At 39.5% G+C, this 21,455-nt stretch overlaps 3 protein-coding genes across 5 annotated transcripts in view; 1 reads left to right on the top strand and 2 right to left on the bottom strand.

Moving 5' to 3' along the window:
- The window catches only part of LOC306864323 (protocadherin Fat 3-like), a gene marked incomplete at its 5' end in the record, with an annotated part of 58,146 nt that extends 49,776 nt beyond the window's left edge, over positions 1-8,370 (bottom strand). Inside the window, 1 exon segment of the mRNA XM_079408280.1 lies at positions 5,091-8,370. Within this exon segment, the coding sequence (XP_079264406.1) occupies positions 5,091-8,370 (3,280 nt within the window).
- An 826-nt stretch (positions 8,371-9,196) lies between these two features.
- LOC306864335 (cysteine and histidine-rich domain-containing protein 1-like) lies at positions 9,197-15,074 on the top strand. Of its 3 annotated transcripts, none has more exons than XR_013783771.1 (12): positions 9,592-9,768; positions 10,133-10,182; positions 10,290-10,346; positions 10,437-10,594; positions 10,807-10,910; positions 10,997-11,055; positions 11,155-11,225; positions 11,353-11,458; positions 11,663-11,782; positions 12,967-13,095; positions 13,212-13,274; positions 13,447-15,068. XR_013783771.1 is itself a non-coding variant. In XM_079408298.1 (11 exons), the coding sequence occupies exons 1-11, from the start codon at positions 9,705-9,707 to the stop codon at positions 13,603-13,605; spliced, it is 1,011 nt and encodes a 336-aa protein (XP_079264424.1). In that variant the 5' UTR covers positions 9,197-9,704; the 3' UTR covers positions 13,606-15,074. The 3 variants fall into 3 exon arrangements, 1 of the variants encoding a protein (XP_079264424.1); XR_013783772.1 differs by having other exon boundaries at positions 9,593-9,768; positions 11,963-13,095; XM_079408298.1 differs by lacking the exon at positions 12,967-13,095 and having other exon boundaries at positions 9,197-9,768; positions 13,447-15,074.
- On the bottom strand, positions 14,599-18,882 carry LOC306864333 (importin subunit alpha-5-like; the record flags this gene model as incomplete). Its single annotated transcript, XM_079408296.1, has 10 exons — positions 14,599-14,688; positions 14,844-14,990; positions 15,126-15,308; positions 15,806-16,039; positions 16,110-16,373; positions 16,448-16,530; positions 18,068-18,336; positions 18,416-18,501; positions 18,582-18,722; positions 18,817-18,882. The coding sequence occupies 10 exons, from the start codon at positions 18,880-18,882 to the stop codon at positions 14,599-14,601; spliced, it is 1,563 nt and encodes a 520-aa protein (XP_079264422.1).
- Positions 18,883-21,455: the final 2,573 nt, after the last annotated feature.

Below are 21,455 nucleotides of genomic sequence, written 5' to 3'. Positions count from 1 at the left end.
TGGACATACCACTAACTTTAGATGGGCTGGGAATCCCACCGCAGGGTACAACAGCTCCACTCAGAGACTGTATGACCTTCAGGTCTTCAGCACAGCACATCTAATCATTCCTGACCAAAGTGCTGGCTCTGCCATTCTGTGATTAGGAGCACTTCGACATTGCATCACGGGCACATGTAAATACGATCAGTGATAGGAAGGGGCGTCGCTGACAGAATGACCCATTTCGTGGCTGTGCAATGCAATGCAGTCGATCGGTCAACCATGGCACAGAACAAAACCAACCGGCCATTCAGTCGAGGGGATTCCGACCCTTACAGCCAGCAAAAGCTGGGGAAAAAAAGAGGAGTACTCACATAGCATGCAGGTCCCTGATTCTTACTAAAACCTTAAAAGCACTGAGAAGTAGGACACAACCGAGGGGACAAAGACACAAAAGATATGGGTGAAAACAGGGGCATCTGAAGCTGACTGAATGGTTGCTCAGTGAGCTAACAGTGTGACAGGTCAGTTTGCCTGAAGGAAATCTTCCATATTCATAATACACACCTTCAAAGAAAAACAAAACCAGTTCCCCTTATTTTACTTGTTAATCAACCTGTTAAACAGAGAGTGAGACCACAAAACATACAGATGAATCAGACAAACAAAGTCTTAAAGAGTACTTTGGCCTCGTTCACTAATAATTTTGTATAATATTTATTGTTTGTTCTCATGCAAAATTTCAGACGGATTCACAGCAAGTGTATGCACCCATAAACTTGCTTGCTCTTACCTGCATTCTAATGTTGAATCTGGATTGTAATGAGGGAGTGCTTGCCCACAGCTAGCAACTTGCATAAAATATGGCCAAACTATGACCTATGACCCAAACTATGCCAGTGTGCCATAAAAACTCGCAAGGGGTATTACTTGTGAAAAATTGTGACAATACCTTGAGCTTGTGTTAACCACAGACCTTATTTCTGGTATTTAAACAAAGCCGTTCAAAAATCCCTTCAGGACAGGGGTGCCCAAACTCGGTCCTGGAGGGCCGGTGTCCTGCAGAGTTTAGCTCCAACTTGCCTCAACACACCTTCTGGGAAGTTTCTAGTATGCCTAGTAAGGGCTTGATCAGCTGCTTCAGGTGTGTTTAATTGGGGTTGGAGCTAAACTCTGCAAACTCTACAGCCAGGACACCTAGATGAGCCCCAGTGAAGACCCGGACTCCAAGACGGCCATCGGGACAAGACCACAGGAACCAGATGAGTCCTTTGTACAATCTGATTCTGCTTTAGCCTAGATTTAAACTTATGATTTTGTCTGGCCAGAGAAGAATGACACTATTTTGACAAACTATTTCCCCATCTAAATACTGTAAAGCTGATATAAAGCCACCCAGCTTTATATCAAGCCGATGTAAAGTTGCTTTGACACAATTTGCATTGTTAAAAGCGCTATACAAATAATATTGACGACTTAAAATGCTAACTCATTTCTGGGTTTTGGCCTACACAAATGTCAACCCTGCAGCACTCTATTATCAAACCACTTCAAAACACAATAAACAATTTTTGTGTTTACATGATTGTGTTTTGCGGACCTCTCATTTGCCAGCTGCTCATGTGTCCATACAATCTCATTTTTACTTTATTTATACTAAATTACAAAAGAATCTTTTGTGTGAAAACATCACATATATTATACAATACCATGCAATATGATATATATATATATATATATGAGAAATATTAAGAGCAGTATGTGAATTTGCAACTCTAAACCACTAATAACCTACTGTATGTCTAAAGTCACAGAATTCCTAAACATATAGGCTGCATGTAAAAATAATAAATTGAAATGAAATTAACCTCTTTTTCTGTCTTCAATCCCTCCAGTCTTCCAATGACTAATCAAAACCCAGCAGAAAGAAACAATTAAACCTTTAATTTAGGTCATAAATAAGGTTAAGACATAAAGACTTTCAGATAAGATTGGTCCATTTAAAGCAGGTTATCAAGCTGAAAGGTTTCTTTATGATCAGTTCTCATAAGATTAGCAAAAGTCATTAAGTATCAACCTGGCACTTAAATGATAAGCATTTTGAGCAAAAATAGGAGCCTTTCAGACCCAAACAGAAAATGAAGGTTAAATGAAAAGTGTACCAATTAATCTAGATAGTTCCAGTTAAATTGAATTTAAAGGATGGAGAGAAGGTTCACTAATGAGCCGTTTCTTCTGCTTTTAAACATGCTGGATTTTTTTCATACTGCAATAGGAGTAAATTGGGGTGCAATTCAGTCTGAAATGCAGCCAAAAGTACTCTTATTACATATTATCACGTCTTGCAACTCAGGGAATATAGAAAACATAGCATGTTCTAACAGAGTTTTCCAGGAGTAAACAACCTTTGAAATTCGCCAAGATGTTAAAAATGAAGTTCGCTTTTTAAACCCATATATGAGATAACTATATAACCTCAGCGCTGAAACAAAAAGTTAATTGATGTCATCATATAACATTACACACTTTCATCATATTAAAATAAAACCTTTATGCCAAACTGCTGTAAATGTATAGGTCACACAAGCAATTAATGATCACATTGAGAATACAGCACCCTACATACATTCATATACCGAGAAACCACATCAGTCGTGTCAGAAATATAACAGATGGCATAAAAAAAGTGACAAGATTTCAATGTTGACTGGAACAGGACTCAGGACTACAGACTCAGACATGTTTTCCACACTTTTGATTCAAAGATTCTAGCTTTGAAGCTGAGGTTGTTTTGATGGAGTCCCACAGGTTCTGACGCTGAGGCTCAGAAATTCTACAAAACACGAGGCTTGTCCCAGCTCAAATTAAAGAGACACAGATTTACACTAAGTGCCTGTTTTTGTAAAGCATTTGAACACGAGAAACTAATTTGCTGTCGCGAAAGGGACTAGAGCAATGCAAACGATTTGACACGCTACGATTGGCTTTCAGCTGATTGTGAATCTCAAACCACTGATCATGTCATTGAAAGCAGCACTAAATCCATCTGCGTCTTTAGCTTTACAAGCCGTTGCTTTTAGCATTTATCATTATTCATGCGCGTCAACCAACAGGTGTGTATTATAAACATCAAGGACTGATTATGGAGCTAGAAGGCAGAAAATCAGTGCCGTGTCCTTCAACTGCAACAGACTTAAAAGGATGATTAAGTGTTTTGTGGTTAGCAATATCACAAAGAGGCCCCAATTATCCTCTAAGAACTTGCAAATAAGAGAAAATAACCACTTCAAATGCAAGTCACATTGACACGCATGCCATTTATTTTAATAGCAGATGTTTCTCTGCAAGTGAAAAGGTAGCCATAATGCAACTTCATAATATTCATAACATTTGTTGTCACCATTTTAATTTCAAATTCCTTAAGAAAAAATGTAGTTCATATTTTAAGATGTAAACAATCAAATATTCATCGTTTTTCCTGAATTTAGAACATAATCAAGCAGAACTAAGCCATCAACTCATCCTTCATGTCTACAAACAAGATCAAGGGCAGTTATTTTTATACCAGGCATCTTGAATTATCTGGATTTCACAAGCATTGCGCCTAAACATGCTGAAAATGCATTTTTCTCTTTCAGCATAAATCTTTTCCCTATCTCTTTCATTCTACTCCAAATCTGCATCTTTGTTACAGTCTGAGAGAAGTTTCTCTGTATGCTATGCAGGCATCAATAGGAAAACCCTTGATATCTCCCCTGAATTACAATCAAAGTTCAAGAAGTCTGTAAGAGGAAGTGGGCTTGTGGTAAAGATCTTCGACTCCCTTATGCTCCAAAAATATGTTATCTCTCAAAAAGAAAAACAGAATACATCAGTCTTGTGCAGTGCGTGGGGATGTGAAGCACAAGCAGCCCTTTGCATAGGTGTCTGAGCGATTTTGACATAAAGGACTTAACCTGACTCTGGAGAAAAAGAGGCCAAATCTCAGAGGCAAATTAGAGCTGAACTTGTTTCTCGACAGGAGTCTGAGTGAGAGTGCACTCTGATTTATTTCCCAAAGTGTGGGCAGGAATACCAATGCCTGCTCAAAGCAGCAGAGCGCTCTGCTGATAAGGCCTTCATAAATCCCACCAGCCTTTTTAGTTCACTCTTGGATCTGAGCAATGAGACTTCGTATATAAGAATCACTTTACATACACACAACTTCAACCCAACACGTCTCAACTGGTGGCCGAGATAAAGTGGCTGTGATTTCCGCTTGTTTAGAAGTCTATTGCATGAACTGCCCACTTAATCATTTCAAAAGTCCAGTGACAATGAAAAGGACTCATAACACACCGAGCAACAAGGCAGCTAAATGGATCTCGGTAGGTGGATATGTAGTGGGCGTGCTGAGCCAAAGCCACTGTCCTTACTTGTCCCAGAGGTTTTACTTTGAAGATGAAAGACAACTCTTGTTCTCATGTATCCGCTTCCCCTACAACTTGTCTTTTGCTGCTGGTAGGGCATTCAATTCTCTGTGGAAATTCCATGCTCATTTGAGGTTCTGGCACAAGTGTGCACCACTTGCTTACTTGCTCAAACTAATTAGCTTGCATGTGAATGGAGGACCACGGTTACATCCTACTGCCTGTTGTAGTTCTCTAATCAATAGTCATTAGTTGTAATTAATAGTGAAGCTGGCACCACATAAGTCGTAACTAAGCATTTTTTCAGTGCTGAAAATATCAGATCTCACAGCAAATGCCAGATCTCACAGATTTTGAAAATCACAGACTGTGAAAATCACAGAAGAACACTATTTCAAACCACACAGAGGCCAAGTTCTACCTTTCTAGGTCAGTGGTCTTCTCCAGTGGCGGCACTTTCAGTGGCAATTGTAGACTCAGAGCACAAATTCATTGCCAAGAGAAATAACGTCACCATGACCTTTTAATACCATTCAGTCAGCACACTGCAGTAAAATGTTAGAGCATAAATTCACAACCATTTTCACAGGTTTTGTTTTATTGTGCAAGCATCGACTCAGGACTGGTTAGTCTTCAAAAAAGACAAAGAATAGCAGACAGCACAACCAAAAGGCACATAAAGAATCAAACTATAGATACCTGTTTCTTCATCAATGGAGAACCTTCCAAGACCACTTCTAGCTTTGATAGAGTATCTGATCACTCCATCCCTGCCCTTGTCATCATCTTGAGCAGTCACCTGGAGGACACTTGTTCCATGCCGAGAGTTTTCCTTCACAGTGCCCCTCACTGCAAATTCTGAGAAATATGGTTCGTTGAGGTTCTCATTGACGTCAATGACTTCCACTTCAAGATAAGACTCAGAGCGAAGCTTGACTGGAAAACCCAAGTCCTCTGCAACCACCGAGAGATTGTAAAATTGCTGCTTCTCATAGTCCAGGTCTTTGGCCACCTTAATGGCACCACTTTCAGGATGGATCTTAAATGTTCCATTGAAATCATTGGGCAGGGAGTATCTCACCCATCCTCCAGATACAATGTCAGGATCTTGCGTTTGCAGCCAAGCTATAACTGCACCTATAGGAAGGTCCTCCAACACACGACAACTGTAGCTCCTGGGAATAAACATTGGGGCACAGTCATTTACATCCTCGATGTAGACTCTCAGTGTTGTCTCTGAGAACATCTGATTCCCTCTTTTTTTATCCCTGGCCTCAATTTTGAGGGTGAAATCCGAGACAGACTCCCTGTCCAACTGACTAGACACATAAACGGAGCCGGTCTCGCTGTTAATGGCAAATAAAGGGGTGTTTGTTAACAAGGTGTATGAGATTTCACCGTTCTGACCGAGATCTACATCTGAGGCTGTGACCTGAATCACTTCTGTGCCGATAGCGGCATTCTCTGGTATAATGGCAGTATAGCTCTCGAGGGAGAATTTTGGGCTATTATCATTCACATCATCAATGATAACTGTCAGCAATCTCCAGCTGGATCTCTTTGGAACACCCAAGTCATAGATAGTTATGTTGAGAAGGTACCGATCTGATCGTTCACGGTCCAGTGGCTGATAAATGTATATTAGGCCACTTTCCATGCCAATATTGAAGCAGCTGTCAATGTTCCCATCTGATATGGAATGCAGAATGCGACCATTGAAGCCTGTGTCACCATCATTTGTGTTCACTTGAAGGACACTGGCTCCCACGGGCATGTCCTCACGAACTACAATGTCGGACGGAAAGGATTCAAACTGAGGTGTCTGTCTGTTGACAGAAAATAGATCTGTGTAGCCTTCCTCCACTTTGGATTTGCTAATGGCAGTGGCTCTTTTCAGAAGTTTCTCAGCTAACTTCTGTGCAACTTTTGTGTCTCGACAATTGAAACTTCTTGCTGGCATTCTGCCTCTAACCACTGATATGTTTACAAAGGTGGGTGCGGAGAGCAGCTCGCCATCTGACGCAGCTATTTTCAAGTTGAACTGTTCATTTTTTACACTCATTGAAGAGAGGGGTCTTTTTAATGACAACATCCCCGAGTCTGGGTTAAGAGTGAAGACATCTTGCTCATTTCCAGACAGAATCTTATATTTCACCAACCCAAGCTCATCGATATCAATGGCAGACATTATGAGGATCGTCTGACCCACAGGAAAATCGCATCCTATCGTACCTTTACATGACACACGCTCAAAAAGAGGTTGGTTGTCATTAATGTTCAACACTTGTACCGTGACATTGACTTCACTTTCTCGTCTGTAAGGCGATCCCCAGTCTGAGGCTCGGACGGCAAACACATATGTCTCCAAAGAAAATTCAAAATCCAGTTCTTTGGATGTCGTCAGCTCTCCTGTATTTTGGTTGATGATAAATGGAAGGGGCTGAAAGCTGGCTATGCTGTATGTTATGCACCCATTATCACCTTTATCATCATCCACCGCTGATATAGTGAGAATCACAGTGCCAATTGGGATGCTCTCATTGATAGAGACTTCGTAAGATGTGCTGGTAAACACTGGGTAGTTGTCGTTAGCATCCTCAACCGTGATTTGCACCTTTGCTGTCATGTCACTTACTGTTTCCATCACCTCTAAATTGAAGAGCTGCTGTTTTAATGTGGTAAACTGTTGCACTGTTGAGATGACACCAGTGAGTGGATTAATGATAAAATAAATTGAATCTGAGGTCAGGCTTAGAGCATAGCTGACGACCGGCGGTCTTGGAGATATCCTCACAGTCTCTATTATGGTCCCTGGTGGTGCTATCTCAATAATTGAGGTTTTGTAAATCTTTTTTTCGAAACTCACCTGCACAGACTGTCGTTTTTTCACTAAGAGCTGAACAGACTGAGTGTTGGAGAGTCTTGGTGGTGTTCCTCGGTCTTTGGCTTGAAAAGTGAGATTGCAACCATAAGGAAATTTATCCCAGTTGACTGGTTCAGATGTCTTCAGCTTGTATTCATTTCCAAGTGGAGCTCTGTCAAAGACAAACTGCTCCTGAGGGTCACCTGCAATGATGGCAACCCATTCAATTTCTCCATTGGGTCCCTCGTCCAAATCTTCTACAGTAACAATGGCGTAAACTGGCTCTTTTTCTAATATTAAAGGGTAACGTGCGACTGCAGTCAGCGTTGGAGCGAACTCATTGATACGCACAACACTGATCACTAGTTTGGCTGTACTGCTACTACCACTGTTCCCATAAACCTTCATTCCACGATCCACTGCTAAAACCTCAAGGTCAAATCTGCTGTTCTTATCTGCATTTAGCTTGGCTGTGAGTGATACCACCCCACTGGTTGGGTGGACAGCAAACTCCTCCACATCTTCTTTGAAAAAATAGTAAAACTCGCCATTGGAGCCGATGTCTGCGTCAGTGGCAGTCACCTGAGCCACGCTTGCTCCCAGTGGAGAACTTTCTGAAATATCAATGGCATAGGAAGTGGGCGAGAACAAAGGTCGGAGGTCATTCATGTCCATAATCTGCACATTAACTGTCACGTAAGCATCCAGCCCGCCTTTGCTGGTAGCCCTCACCGTTAATGTATAATTATTCTGCACTTCACGGTTCAGGATGGCAGCGCTCCCACCGTTAGTCTGTATGCGGAGAAAGCAAAAGTCCCCCAACACAAATTCCTCAGCCTGAAACAGCCCTTCATCGTCTCCAGATTCAATGGAATATTTGATGTCCAAAGGACCAAACTTAGAAAGAGGAATCCCCATTTTAACCTCAGTCCTAATGTATGTCCGAGCTGCAGAGTTCTCATAAATGGAGGCATTGTAGATTGAGGCAGTAAATTGAAAGGTGGAGGACCCTGGCTCCTGCAGTTGCCCTAAACAAGGAAGCAGGTGGAGGAGCAATAAGGAGAAACTAGTGAGACAGATCCTCATACTCCCCCCAAGGCAGCTTTTTATAGCCATGCCATCATCCAGTTATCCTGCAAAAGAGAGAGATATATATGCAGTAAAACATTTCAATCTAGAGCATTCATCTCACAAAGACGTATCTTATTGCTCACATAAATGTGAAGGCAGTTATTTATTAAGAAGCCCTTGGTTTGGATTAAATTGTCAAAAAATAAATAAATACCTGACCCTGTTCTCAACGGACTCAGTAATACCCTTTCACAAAACACTGAAAAGCGTTAGATGGTAATCTCACTGCTAGACTGATAACAGCAACGAAGAGCAAAAATGAGGGTTAATAGCCATATATGTGTGACATACAGGTAAAACATAATATTGAAATAATATTTAAATGTTCTTGAAAGTAAAGTGCAACAAGAGAAAATGTGAATAAATGACACATAGCCTACAGTTTCGCATTATATTTTTGTATTGCATTTGAAGTAAATAACTTTGATCATGTCAAACAAAACCGATTATCTTTAATGAACGCACGAGTCTCTATTAAAATGCGATTGTAATCAAAGGAAACTTTCAACGCTGTGGATTCTAGTAAAGGATGTTGTTACTAAGACCGAGCAGTCACTTGTTCTCCGATAATTAGTGCATCAAAATATGTGAATGAGCTCTTACCTCTGGCTTAGGGAGAAAGAAATCTCTGCTCTGCAGACATCCAAGAGCCCGCTTTGTGAAACTACATCCTTCACTTCTTTGCCAAACAGGACTCAGTGCCACTCACAGTTGACTGTAATCAGCGGAGCGCGCACCTCCTAAAGCGCGCTCACGAGTGCTCGCTATCCCGTGAATGCGCAAACGAAACCGGTGTTGTTGCTGCTGTCCCATGGCAACAAAATGATCTAAACCTTATCTCACACAAACATTAGACAATTAGATTAATGTGTTTACGCTAAACAGAACGGGCAAAACAATACTGATGTTCTTTAGAATATCGTTCAAAACGCATTTAGGATTATTGCAACATAAAAATAACATATTCATAATAATTAGACTTGGTCTTCGCGGAAAAAATAATAATTTTATGTGACGGCGTGAAATAGAATTGAACAGGGCTCATTTTCATGCACTGCCTTGTCTGTGTTTTTAATTCATAACTCCGTTAGGTGGTGCATCCCATCTCTCACTCTGTGATTCCATCATTCCAACTATTTCCGAGACATTCCGAAAATAGACGATTGGAGCCGAAGTGCTGCACGATCATTTACGGAGATTGACGAAAGATTCCGGAAGGGACCTTACGACGGGAAGCAGCAGTAGCAAGCTAGTCAAGACTTCGGATCATTCCTTCTTGACCACGTTGTACACTATACGTTTAATCTCTGTCAAACATTATGTCTGTACTGTGTTATAATAAGGGATGTGGACAACGATTTGATCCCGACAAGAATTCAAATGGTAAGACTTAACAAACAAACGATAGCCGGGTTGCTATGGTAGATAGCCGGATAAATGCAGAAACAAACCTTTTGTCTAAATAACATTTATTGATATACATGTAGCATTACCGAAACACGACCGTCTCTCAAGAGTCCGATGTTAATTTTATTTAAAAGTCATTTTGTATGTTCATTTAAGGAGGCATCTACAATGCTGGTCATTAACGTTTGAATGATGCTTAATCAATAGTTGCGATTTAGTAAATGATTATTAAGTTTATAGAAGGCATACTTGCTTATAGTAACAAACTTGATCTACACTGACATGTGACTATATTGTTCTGACGTCACATCTCACGCTATCAATCTCTTCTTATCCATAGACCCCTGCACATACCACCCCGGAGTGCCAGTGTTTCATGATGCATTGAAGGTATGGACATGCAAGAAGAAAAGTTTACCTAATGTAAAATTTAACCGTTCCATTGTTATTTTACTCAGATATAAACCCATTAAACTGTGCCTTTCATTGCTTCCCAGGGTTGGTCTTGCTGCAAGAGACGAACAACCGACTTTTCGGATTTCCTCAGTATTGCTGTGAGTGCTTGTATGTGATGAGACTGAATGAGCGTTTTCATAGATAGAGTTGTGGCTGGAGTCTTATAACAGTTTTCATGAATCTTTTAGGGTTGCACGAAAGGCCCTCATAATCAGGAGAAGCCCTCTGAGCCTGTTAAACCAGAAGTGAAGTCCCCTGTGGACAAGAGCGTGAATGATGTGAAGCCAGAGTTTAATGAATGCATCACCCAAGCACCAAAACCTCTAAAGTCTATTCAGCGACCAAGGTAAAAGCACACTTGAAGAGGACAGGGTCTTCCCTATTTGTATTTTCTGGCTCATTAGTTCAGATATTCAGAAGACAAAGTTACGCAGCATTAATTCTACTATAGAGAACAAGTTCTTCTCATTAACATTTCACCCAGCCAAAACCCACATTGATGTTATAACCTCTTAAGAAAAAATGACTGAAAACAGCTGTTTTTAATTGTCTTTGTAGTCCAGATGAGCCTTTCTGCATTCTACAACTGAAGATCTCTCCTTCGCTCAAACAGGCTTTAGAAAAGCTTAAATTAACTGAGGAAAATGCACAGGAGATAAAGGGTAAGAATAACCCAACCGTCCTTTTCCCCACCTTTTTATATTTGTCTTTTATTCTGATGCATTTTATTCTCTTTCTTGTATTATAGAGGAGAATAGTGATGAAATTAAGATAGGGACATCCTGTAAGAATGGAGGCTGCAGTAAGGTACTGTTCTCTCTGCCTGCTTCTCCGATTAGAATCCATGGCACGTTGAGTCTCTTAGGTCTATAATAAACAATGGATTCTCATTATTCTGTTTTTCAGACGTTCAATGGACCAGACAGTGATGAAGAGACATGTTTGTATCATGCTGGTGTACCTATCTTCCATGAAGGGTAAATTAGCGCCAGATCAAAACTGAATACTACTACTAAAAAGTACTAGAAAAATGTAAATGGAGAAATTTCAGATATATCCGCAGATTCTGCAATTAAGTCCTGTTTTTATCCTTCCTCATAAAAGGATGAAATATTGGAGCTGCTGTAAGAGGAAAACCTCAGACTTCAACACGTTTCTGTCTCTGGAGGGCTGTACCCGAGGAAAGCATCAGTGGAAGAAAAAAGATACAGTAAGTGTCTACCGTGAGATTTAAAAGTCAAAGCACTATATTACTTTAATTGGATTTTTTTTCACATCCTGTCCAATAAAACATTTTTAGGCCAATATCCAAGTTTCAAATGAACAAATAATTTGCTGAAGGCCATAATGTTGAATACATGTACATGCGAATTCTATTTTCAGCTTAGGATGACATTTTTCTATGTGTACATAGGGAAAGAAGGTTGTGCCATGCAGGTTTGATTGGCACCAAACAGGAAGTCAGGTCATCATTTCCATTTATGCCAAAAATGCAGTACCAGAACTGAGCTCAGTGGAGGGGAACAGCACTGTGGTAAGGCATCAATGTCATTTCTGTTGGATTTTATGCTGACATTACATAGAAAGTCTCATAGGTGTAATATATATATATATATATATATATATATATATATATATATATATATATACACTCACCTAAAGGATTATTAGGAACACCATACTAATACTGTGTTTGACCCCCTTTCGCCTTCAGAACTGCCTTAATTCTACGTGGCATTGATTCAACAAGGTGCTGAAAGCATTCTTTAGAAATGTTGGCCCATATTGATAGGATAGCATCTTGCAGTTGATGGAGATTTGTGGGATGCACATCCAGGGCACGAAGCTCCCGTTCCACCACATCCCAAAGATGCTCTATTGGGTTGAGATCTGGTGACTGTGGGGGCCATTTTAGTACAGTGAACTCATTGTCATGTTCAAGAAACCAATTTGAAATGATTTGAGCTTTGTGACATGGTGCATTATCCTGCTGGAAGTAGCCATCAGAGGATGGGTACATGGTGGTCATAAAGGGATGGACATGGTCAGAAACAATGCTCAGGTAGGCAGTGGCATTTAAACGATGCCCAATTGGCACTAAGGGGCCTAAAGTGTGCCAAGAAAACATCCCCCACACCATTACACCACCACCACCAGCCTGCACAGTGGTAACAAGGCATGATGGATCCATGTTCTCATTCTGTTTACGCCATCTGAATGTCTCAACAGAAATCGAGACTCATCAAACCAGGCAACATTTTTCCAGTCTTCAACCGTCCAATTTTGGTGAGCTCGTGCAAATTGTAGCCTCTTTTTCCTATTTGTAGTGGAGATGAGTGGTACCCGGTGGGGTCTTCTGCTGTTGTAGCCCATCCGCCTCGAGGTTGTGCGTGTTGTGGCTTCACAAATGCTTTGCTGCATACCTCGGTTGTAACGAGTGGTTATTTCAGTCAAAGTTGCTCTTCTATCAGCTTGAATCAGTCGGCCCATTCTCCTCTGACCTCTAGCATCAACAAGACATTTTCGCCCACAGGACTGCCGCATACTGGATGTTTTTCCCTTTTCACACCATTCTTTGTAAACCCTAGAAATGGTTGTGCGTGAAAATCCCAGTAACTGAGCAGATTGTGAAATACTCAGACCGGCCCGTCTGGCACCAACAACCATGCCAAGCTCAAAATTTCTTAAATCACCTTTCTTTCCCATTCTGACATTCAGTTTGGAGTTCAGGAGATTGTCTTGACCAGGACCACACCCCTAAATGCATTGAAGCAACTGCCATGTGATTGGTTGATTAGATAATTGCATTAATGAGAAATTGAACAGGTGTTCCTAATAATCCTTTAGGTGAGTGTATATATATTTTTAAACTAACTCCTGTGCACAATATTTTACTGTATAATTTTACATTTATTTGCAAGATTCTGCATGGTGCTAATTTAAAATGTATTTTATTCTTGCAGCTCAAAATCCACATTATGTTTGAAGGAGAGAAAAAATTTGAACAGCAGATCAGTTTGTGGGGGGTAAGTATAGACTTTTAAAAGTTTCCACTTCACGTCATTCCTAAAACCACCACTTAGCTGTTCTAAAATCAGTGTAAATAACAGCTTTTTGAGGCTTATTGCTTTAACAGAAACTTCAGTAATGCATCAAATTATTTGATTTTAAGACTTTTCCATTTGCTTTTCCCTTTAGGTAATTGATGCAAGTAAAAGTTTGGTGAACATGATGGCTACCAAAATTGAGGTTGTGTTGAAGAAGGCAGAACCAATGTCATGGGCCCGACTAGATCTTCCACCAGTAGCTCCACCAAAGGAAAAGGAAAAAGATGACAGTGAGGATGAATGTGATTAAATTAAGAGACTGTAAGAACTACTATTATCTGAATAGGAGTGGGAATCATTTTCTCTGGTTCTAAGGTTTGATACATAATGAAGCTCGAATGAGTTATCAATTCTGAAAGCTCCTAGTTTGTCCAAGGTCAAACTATAGATTTATTGTACAGGGCATGTTTAGAAGGTTTTTCAAAGAACCAAGTTACTGTTAATACAATATTTTGATTGACCAAAATGTGTGCCGTCATAGTAAATGGAGCATTTCACATTCCACCGTTTTGTCTTTGCTAGTGCATAGTCATTGACGCTACATTAATATTGGTTTATCCAGAGCAAGAGTTCATAATTGTAAATGTCAAGGTGAAAGCGCACATTTTCTTGTGAAAGATTACTTGCCATTCAAAACAAGTGCGGTGAAACTGTTGCAATTTACCAATTTAAAAGCGATTGTAACGAACCAGGGTTTTTACAAGGGTTGATTTCTTTGGGGGGGAAAAGCAGCATTGTAAAATTCCTGTGCAGCGTCTCCTGTATAAAGAGCTAATTGTGAATTAGTGGCGGTTAGATGAATTAGCAAACATGTTAAGGGTTCACCCAAAAGTGACAATCCTATTATGTACTAAGGAAATGTACTATGGATGCCAATGGGGGACCAGAAATTGTTACCCACATTCTTCAAAATATCTTTTAAGCTCAAAGAACTCATGTGGTTGCAACAACCCTGAGAGCGAGTCACTGACAGATTCAGAAGTTTTGTCAGTCATAGACACCAATAGCCATCTTTACACTAACAATGGGACAAAACCAGTGTTACCCATATACAGTCAACAGAACAAGCCATTTGTGATGAGACTTGTCACATTAAGGTGGCTCTGGTGTTATCTACAAGTATCAAACTATGCTACCTTGCCAGCATGGCCAAATTTTAACTGCCTTACCCTGAAATCTGAGTGCAAAAGAAATAGGCCAGAACATACTGCAAAAATATTTATTCAGTTGAAGATTAATGAGATCAGAAGTCAAATCTCTTTTGGACATCAGATGCTCCAAAGACAAAGTTTGCATCTGTGGCTTCAGTTGTCAGACACTGATCGTCACCATCCTGAGAGAGCATGCATAGGAATATACAGATGGGGTTGGTTGGAGAGCAGATCAAGCTTTTCAGTTTTACAAGATCAAAGTGCAGTTCCACAAAAATTACAGTAGTGTTTGACAAGAAAATTCCCCATCCTAACAAAATCCTTTAAAGATACCCACCTCACTGAAATACTTCTCAATAAGAGCTTGAGCTGCCCGATAAACGGCATTGTTCTCATGGTTTTGAAGAAACTCTATTCGATCCAGCCCTCCCACTTCCTCCACCAACAAACAAAGCTTATCCACCTCTCCAAGTTTCTCAGCAGCCTGCAGAAGGCACAGTTAATATTTTAGCATATCCCTCACAACACCAAGCACTGGGAGTTGCAGTAGGATTTACATTATCTTTTGAAAAAAAAAAAAAAAAAAAAAAAAAAAAAAAAAAAAACACATTGGACTCACCAAGAAAATGTTATTTATGGCGTCTAGGATGACCAGGACAGTCTTAGTGTCTTTAACTTGAAGCAAGTTCAAGATGGCCTCTAAAGCACCACACTTGACCAGATGAACAACTTGGTCCACAGTCCCACCGCTTGTGTAGTTTGTCACTGCCCATACTGCCTCTCGCTGAGTTTTGAAGTCGCCCTGCATAACCATTTGAAAAGGTACAGTGTCCAAATGTGTTACAGATCCTGGTCAAACAAACACTGAAAAGTGGGTAGATTTTGAAAATGTATTGCCCTTGAAGTAGGCATCCATTTATGAACCCCAAATAGCAGCATTTACAAACATTAGTAAACCAATGCAAAACCAGACTACCATAGCAGCAATAAGAGTCAAATTATAACTGCAAACATTAGAAACAGTCAGAAATTCTTGCAGAAGACCAAATTCATTATAGCCATGTGTGTAACTTTTCCATATAATTACCTCAAAGAGTCGACAAAGCATGTTAAAGTATACTTTTGCCAACTGGAAATGCAAAATTTCAAGAAGCCCCAGGGGGTCTGTTTGTATAATTTGCCTCATTTTATGCCCAGCTTTAGAAGCAAACCATCAAATTCAAGCCAAAACATTTTATAGGCAACGCCGCGTGGGCAGAAGACATTCAACGTGCCAGAAAAACATCAGTTGCGACATACATTCCTCAGGAGATCCACTAGAGGAGCCAACAATCCGCACATGATGAGCTGTTGGATCTGTTGGCAGGGTCCAGCTGCAATGTTGGATACTGCCCAAGCTGCCTCCTTCTGAACACTGGACTTAGGGTGTCGCATCAGCTGGGGCAAAGCACTCAACACACCTGTGTCGATGGCCGCTTGTGTCTGCAAGTCTGAACCACTCACGATATTCCCAGTTGAACGTAGGGCTGGTGTCTAGATCATATTGGAGAAACTCCTCTTTAGCAATTCAACACCAGGAAGTTAGAAACACTAGGGTACTTACCACCACAGCGAGTTCCTCAAATCCCAAGAGCTCAACCAACCGTGGAAGGATTCCAGTCTTGATGACCACATCGATTCGCTCGTTGGGTCCATCAGTGAGGTACGAAATGGCCCAGCATGCATCAGACAGGATGGATTTGTCACTATGGTGAAGTAGTTGGATTATGGAGGGGAGCATTTGTTGGACTGCACTGAAACGAGGGAAGGGATTCTTGTTCCTACAAAGGTTTGACAGGGTCCACGTAAGGTTGCGAAGGTACCCCACCTGAAAGAAATTGAGGGTTACATTGTGCATTTACACTTGCAAATCCAGAGAAGGGGTGTCCAGAAGAAACTCACAGGAGCATCTGGCATGAGCCGTGCCAACAGCGCAGGGATGACACCACAGTCAATCAGGGCATCTCGATATGATGGACCATCACCTAAAAGGGTGAATGAACACTTTGGCAAATAGTTTTCGGTCTTCAGAACTAGCAGGGGAGTAGACTACACGGGGGACGTGTCCCCCCCCCACACACACACACTTTTAATATGCAAATTCGTCCCCCGCACTTTTTCGGGCAAGTGTGTTGGCATAAAGGTTTTCAAGAGCCGGTGTGAATAAATATAAAATTAAATTCAAAGAGACAGGATGGTCTGTTGCATGACCTGATGTTTTATTCGGACCCAGAATAAGGCGAGATGAACATCACGAGCGCTAAACGCTCATTACATGCAGTGCGTTTTCATTCATACTCGAAGCCGGAGGGCGCTCTATATAAGGGCGATTATATGGTTTGTGTTTTTCAAGTCATCTCCAGGTAATAAATAAAAGCATTCATTACAGTATAGAAAATATTGGTCTCATGGGACACAAAAATTCAGTATATTCATACATATTATTGGTTATTGTCCAGCAGTGTATCTGATTTCTAAGCCAATTAAAAGCTAGAAATAAGAGAAAAAAATTAAAGTTGCCCAGTCAAAATTTTTTGAACATTAAGATTAATGTTTTTTTAAAGAGGTCTCTTCTGCTCAGAAAGCCTGGATTTATTTGATCCAAAGTGGGCCTACAGCAAAACAGTACAATTTTGAAATACTCACAATTTAAAATAACGGTTTTCTATTTGAATACATTTTAAAGTGTAAATTACTCCAGTCACAGGATCTTTCAGAAATTATAATATTCTGATTTGCTGCTTAAAAAAAAAAAAAAAAAAAAAAAAAAAAAAAAAAGCGGTTATTGAAGACAGCGGAGAAATTTTTTTTTCCCGGTTTCTTTGATGAATAGAAAGTTCAGAAGAACAACATTTATCTGAAATAGAAATCTTTTGTAACATTATAAATATCTATCACTTTTGATCAATTAAAACCATCCTTGCTAAATAAAAACTTAATTTCTTTCATTTATTATCCAAAATAAATAAGATAATACTGACTCTACTTTTGAATGGTATAGTATAATGTTACAAAAGCTTTTTATTTCAGATAAATGCTGATCTTTGGATCTTTCTGTTCAAAGAATCCTGAAAAAAAAAAAAATTACAACTTTTAAATCAAAAAGGTTTCTTGAGCAGCACATCAGCATATTAGAAGAATCCTTGCCGCTTTGGATAAAAGCGGCTGCTAAATGCATAAATGTAGAAGGATTTCTGAAGGATCATGTGACTCTGAAGCCTGGCGTAATGATGCTGAAAGTTCAGCTTTGATCACAGAAATAAGTTACATTTTCCAATATATTCAAATAGAAAGCAGTTGTACATAAAACCATTTTGGATGAAATAAATGCAGGCTTGGTGAGCAGAAGAAACATACATATATCTCTCATTTCTGTCCCCCTCACTTCTGAAATGGCTACGCCCCTGAGAACTAGTAGCTAGGAAGTCACTTCTTAACACTGAAGTACCCAAGTTTCATCAAGCATTAGAGAATAAGTGCCACTTTCTTTTAGGATGCAGATGAAGTTCAAAGTATTCTCACCTGCAATATTGCCTAGAGCCCAGACAGCCTGTTCACTGATGTTCAGCATAGGTGAAGCCAGCAGGGCAATGAAGGCTGGCACTGCCCCGTGCTCTACCACCTGCTGTGTGTGCCAGGAGGTGCCAGATGCAACATTAGTGAGAGACCAGGCAGCTTCAAACTGTAGCGTGGGGTCATCATTCCGTCCTAGAAACTCCACAAAGCGAGTCAGAAGTCCAGCTTCTACGATCTCCTTCAGGGGAGGGTTGCTCTCCCGAGAAAGCAGCTTCCTGTAGGCATCAATTTGAAGGTTGATAATGCTCTATAAAAAGTTGAGATCGCTGATGAAGTTAAGACTAGTTACTGCACCTAGCTGCTTGACAACCTTGTCTCTGCTTCTCTGGGCAGTCACTGTTCACATTGGCAACAATTGCTTGAATAGTTTCAGATATGACCTTAAAACAAAAAAAAAAAACTAAGTTATAAGAGTATTGTAAAAATGTGAATTCTAATTAAAGGTTTAGCTAGCAAACACCTGTTTGTTGTCAGTGTTATACTCTGGTGACAGAGGCTCCTCATCTCCCACAGATGAAATATTTCTCCTCTTCATAATACTTTCAACCTTTTGAGCTTTTCGAAGCTCAACGCACTCTGCAATTCTGCGGTCACGCATTTTCTGCAAGCACAGATGGGGTGTAAAGACATCAATAGATTTTAAGGTGTGAACAGATAAGAGGGAGGAAAATTGCCAGAATGGATGCACAGCTCACCGTTGGCTCCTTGCCCTTATTTTTGAACTTGGACATGCGTTTATCAGACAGATTTTCAGTAGGCATTTTGACGCTCAATGCACTATAGCCAAAGGCTAATCAATGCCAACAAACTTACACAAGAGTTTTTAAGATCAAACGTTAACAAAAACAGAACTGAGAGCAGGAGTTAGTTTACAAAACCGATGTTTCAATGTCAGACTCAACTGCAATAACAAGCAATCAACTGCAATGAGCATTAAATAGACCAACATAATTAGAATCAGGTGATTTTAATTTGTATCCTTGCCACACACCAGGGGCCGGTTGCATAAACTGCTTAGACTACTCTTAAGTTAGCCATCTAATTTGTTTTCATCTAGACTGGTCATAACTGTTTAAAGTCAGTTACAAAAATGTAGACTGGCCCAATTTTAATCAGAAAAGTGAGACTTATTATCTTAGCTAACTGGTCAAACTAGTTCTTAAGACACAGTGTCTGTGTTTATGCAACTGTCTCAGAGGATGTGAATAAAATGTTGTTTTATGTTTTGGATCACACAACTACAGTATAATAATAAAGTCAAGTGATTACCAGCTAATGCCACAACCTGAGCAAAATAAGATTTGTACCTTTTTTAAATGTTTTCTACAAATCAAAAAAGTATGTTATTGCCATCTAGAGGCCAATAGTAAAATATAGAGGAGCTGTATATTGCTGTATTGATATCATGTATGACCTTACAGATTAATTGACTTGTAAACAGTTAATTTGTAATCACTTTCATATTATATAAAATAACATTCATTTAAAAGTATGTAAATTATATAAAACATTTCATAAAAAGTACATAAAACATGAAAAATATTTATATAAAATTCACACAAAAATAAATCTATAAAACTTTCTCTTAAACCTGTATATAAACTGCATATTATTAATAATAATCTATTCACAGCCTCAGTTGGACTTTCTTCAGAAAAACATCTTTGCAAGCATTATATATTTTACTATTAAATATTTTATGTAGGCCTGAATAGTATGACTATATATATATGAAGGTGATTTATAGCAGTAATTCCCCAAAACAAGTCCAAATGAATATGCAAAACTGGGTTACAGTTGTAGTAAAATACAGCGGTAGATATTTACATTTCTCACCTTATGCTTCTCTCTTCTTTGCAGCTCAGATGGTCTGGGCACAATCCTAAAGCTTCAAAAGGAGTTACATTACTTAAGGAGTTAAGTCTGTTTTTCACTCACAGTATTATCAATTGTTTTGGTTTAAAAGTGAATCAATTACATAGTGGGCAATTTATTGATAATAATGATAAAACGAAATGATATCCTGTAAGTTGTGAGTTATTTCTGCATTGATGAAGGGGTACTTGAGACTAAATGATTGAGAGGTTGTAAAACAAAAAGGTGTGAAGTAGCACTAATCTGTGATAAAGAATCTAACATTCTGATTTACCAGGTGATGGCGCTGTGTCCGTATGACTGAGTGGTCAGAAATCTGCACCAGCGCTGTTACTCTCACTGAAAGATACACTTAGGGGGAAAGAATTCTAATAAAAGCGTTTTCTAGTTAGTGGCATACCAGATTGTTGAAACTTTTCATTCTGGCCATTGATTTAAAAAATATATATATATTTACCTCAACTAATCGGTTGAGAAGTTCATGAAACACATAGTAGGCTAACGGTACTCCAATGAAAAAGAAATTACCTTGCAGTTTTTTTAAACATATCTTAGAGGTTTATGGGCATACAAAAATAATAATTAAAAAAACTTCTACTGATGTAAATATGAGATATGAGATAAATATAAGTCACGTGACGCGCGCGAGAGTTGTCATTGAAGTGAACGCGCATCGCACGCGCTCATACACCCAGAGACACTTCGGTTGTGAGAACACGAGCAATGGACCAATTTAACAGCCGAACGGTGAGTAATATTATCATTGCTGTTATTATTATTAATGATGCTATTTAACACTTTTTCACCAGAGGTCTAATGCCTCACGCTTAAGTTCACGGTCCTGTTTCTGTTCATTTGAACGGACATATGTTTTATTTGTCCATCACGTTCTTAAGTATGTGTTATGGCAAAATATGAAGGGGGCAGGGTATTCCGCCACATTATTATTCATTGATTCAAATTCACTGGTTTATGGTTTCAGCACCACGGAGAGCTCAGACAGCAGCGAATGCTTCTTGACTCTAGTAACTTTTGTGTTTGGCACCTTTTTCAGTTATTAATGTGTCTCTAACTTGTTGTTTAAATGAACAATCACATAGAAAAATTAATGCGCAGCAGCTACAAAAAAAGAAAATAAGTACATCGACTATAGCAAGCTTTCTATGCAGCATGCATTTCTCTGTACTGTTGAGAACTGTTGGTGGTTTGTCACGGATCCAAGTGAACAGAATGCACTTTATAAGTTTGTCCAACAATTTTGTGTTAGAAGAAATCAGTTGGAAAGCTGAAGATATACAGTGCTGCTGTTTAAAAATGAATTAGAGAGCAAAACCTAGCAGTAGAAGAACATAACTAGTGCGTCTAAATACCAATACCAACTCTGCATTTTGAGCTCAGAGGTGAGTATGAAGAATCAATCTTATTAAGTATACATGAGGTTCTGTGTTCATACAGTGGG

Source organism: Barbus barbus (assembly GCF_936440315.1).
Source record: "Barbus barbus genome assembly, chromosome: 45".
Taxonomy (NCBI): Eukaryota; Metazoa; Chordata; class Actinopteri; order Cypriniformes; family Cyprinidae; genus Barbus; species Barbus barbus.
Note: the sequence above shows the minus strand (reverse complement) of the source record. Positions and strands in the feature narration are given on the sequence as shown.